The sequence below is a fragment of the Mastomys coucha genome, chromosome X, assembly GCF_008632895.1.
Source record: "Mastomys coucha isolate ucsf_1 chromosome X, UCSF_Mcou_1, whole genome shotgun sequence".
Classification (NCBI taxonomy): domain Eukaryota; kingdom Metazoa; phylum Chordata; class Mammalia; order Rodentia; family Muridae; genus Mastomys; species Mastomys coucha.
Genome location: NC_045030.1, coordinates 153,359,645 through 153,361,527, shown reverse-complemented (window position 1 = coordinate 153,361,527; position 1,883 = coordinate 153,359,645). Strand labels below are relative to the sequence as shown.

General features: G+C 41.4%; 1 protein-coding gene across 1 annotated transcript in view; it reads right to left on the bottom strand.

Moving 5' to 3' along the window:
• Map3k15 (mitogen-activated protein kinase kinase kinase 15) overlaps positions 1-1,883 on the bottom strand; it is a 135,287-nt gene that overhangs the window by 85,523 nt on the left and 47,881 nt on the right. The window contains exon 6 of the mRNA XM_031383342.1: positions 245-351. Within this exon, the coding sequence (XP_031239202.1) occupies positions 245-351 (107 nt within the window). The remainder of the gene's footprint in view (positions 1-244; positions 352-1,883) is intronic.

The window sequence follows — 1,883 nt, the reverse complement described above, 5'->3', positions numbered from 1 at the left end:
CTCTGCCTCTGCCTCTGCCTCTTGAATGCAGAGAGTAAAAGCATGCACCACCATACCTGGCCCTTTGTGATTTTTTCATATGTCTGATCTCAAAGTTAGAAAATATGTCCCAAAGACAAAGTACCTCACATATTTTCATACCTTTGGCAGTTAGCATATGACTTGTATGTGATAACTGTTGAAAAGACAACAGAATAATTTAGCAGGTCACATATTCACAAATCCTACACATAACCATTCTTACCTATTCAGTGCAAATGCATAGTGAAATTTAATGTTGTGCTGATCAGCCAAATCACACGTAGGCAGCATCTTCAGTGTTTCTACCAGCTTGACCATTGCATCATAGTCCTGTTGGTAAAAGGTTTCAGAGTATGAGAAAGACAGGAAACAGCCCTTCACAGATTTTTCTGAATAGTTATAAACATAAGACAGCCTTCAAATTTAAAAATAAACTGTTCTTTGCACATAGTATTTAGTGAAGTTAATTATAGCCTTGACAAGTACAGAGAAAAAATATCAGAAAAATATACATGAGACAGAGTAAGAATTCCTGCTACCAGAGGGCACAAAAATTTCAATAGAAAATTTGTAACATCCCCCCAAAAAGAGGGCAAGTGAGCCTGGTAACAGGAAAGGGATATTGTGTTGAGTGTGGGAGGGACAATATCAGCAGCAGAACTGTGTTAAAATGAGTTTGATAAATACAAGAAAACTTAGTCACTTTCCCACGCAAATGGAGGGAACATTTTACTCCTTCATAGTTTGGCTAAATTAAATTAATATAATTTAGAATTTCTCAACTGAAGTACTGTTGATATTCTGGGCCTACATCTCTGCTCTGGGGTGCTGCCTGTGTATTGTTAGATGGGTAGCTGCCTCCCTACTAGAAGACACAAGTACTCCTGTTCCACATGTCAGTTTTGACAAACGTAACATCACTTTAGACAGTGCCAAATACCCCAGGCTGAGAATTACTGTTCCAAATGCTGCATACATTACCCTGGGGTTAAATTGCTACCAAGTATGTCTCTACAGGGTTCCATTTTAGCAGTGCCATTAACAATTACTCTTTTGGGTATATATGCCCCAGAGTAGTATAGCTGGGTCCTCTGGTAGTACTATGTCCAAGTTTCTGAGGAACTGCCAGATTGATTTCTAGAGTGGTTGTACCAGCTTGCAATCCCACCAACAATGGAGGAGTGTTCTTCTTTCTCCACATCCTCACCAGCATCTTCTGTCAAGAAGTGCTTGCTGCCAGGAGCCTGGTATAGCTGTGCCCTGAGAGGCTCTGCTAGAGCCAGGCCAATACAGATGCAGATGCTCACAGCCAACCATCAGACTAAGCATGGGGACCCCAATGGAGGAGTTGGAGGAAGGACTGAAGGAGCTGAAGGGGGTTGCAACCACATAGGAAGAACAACAATATCAACTAACCAGACACCCCAGAGCTCCCAGGGACTAAACCACTGACCAAAAAGTACACATGGAGGGACCCATGGCTCCAGCCGCATTTGTAGCAGAGGATGGCCTTGTGGGACATCAATGAGAGGAGAGGCCCTTGGTCCTGTAAAGTCTTGATTCCCCAACATAGGGGAATGCTAGGGCAGTGAGGCAGAAGTGGATGAGAGGGTGGGTGGGGGAACACCCTCATAAAAGCAGGGGGGTGAGGGGGTGGGATAGAGGTTTTTCAGAGGGGAAACCAGGAAGGGGAATAACATTTGAAATGTAAATAAATAAAATAACCAATAAAAAATTTTAAAAGTGCATTATAATAAAGTTGAATGAATGTTAAAAGAGTTACTCTTTTTTTTAAACTTCTTTTTTTATTAGATATTTTCTTTATTTACATGTAAATTTCTCCTTTCCCAGTTTCCCCTCCA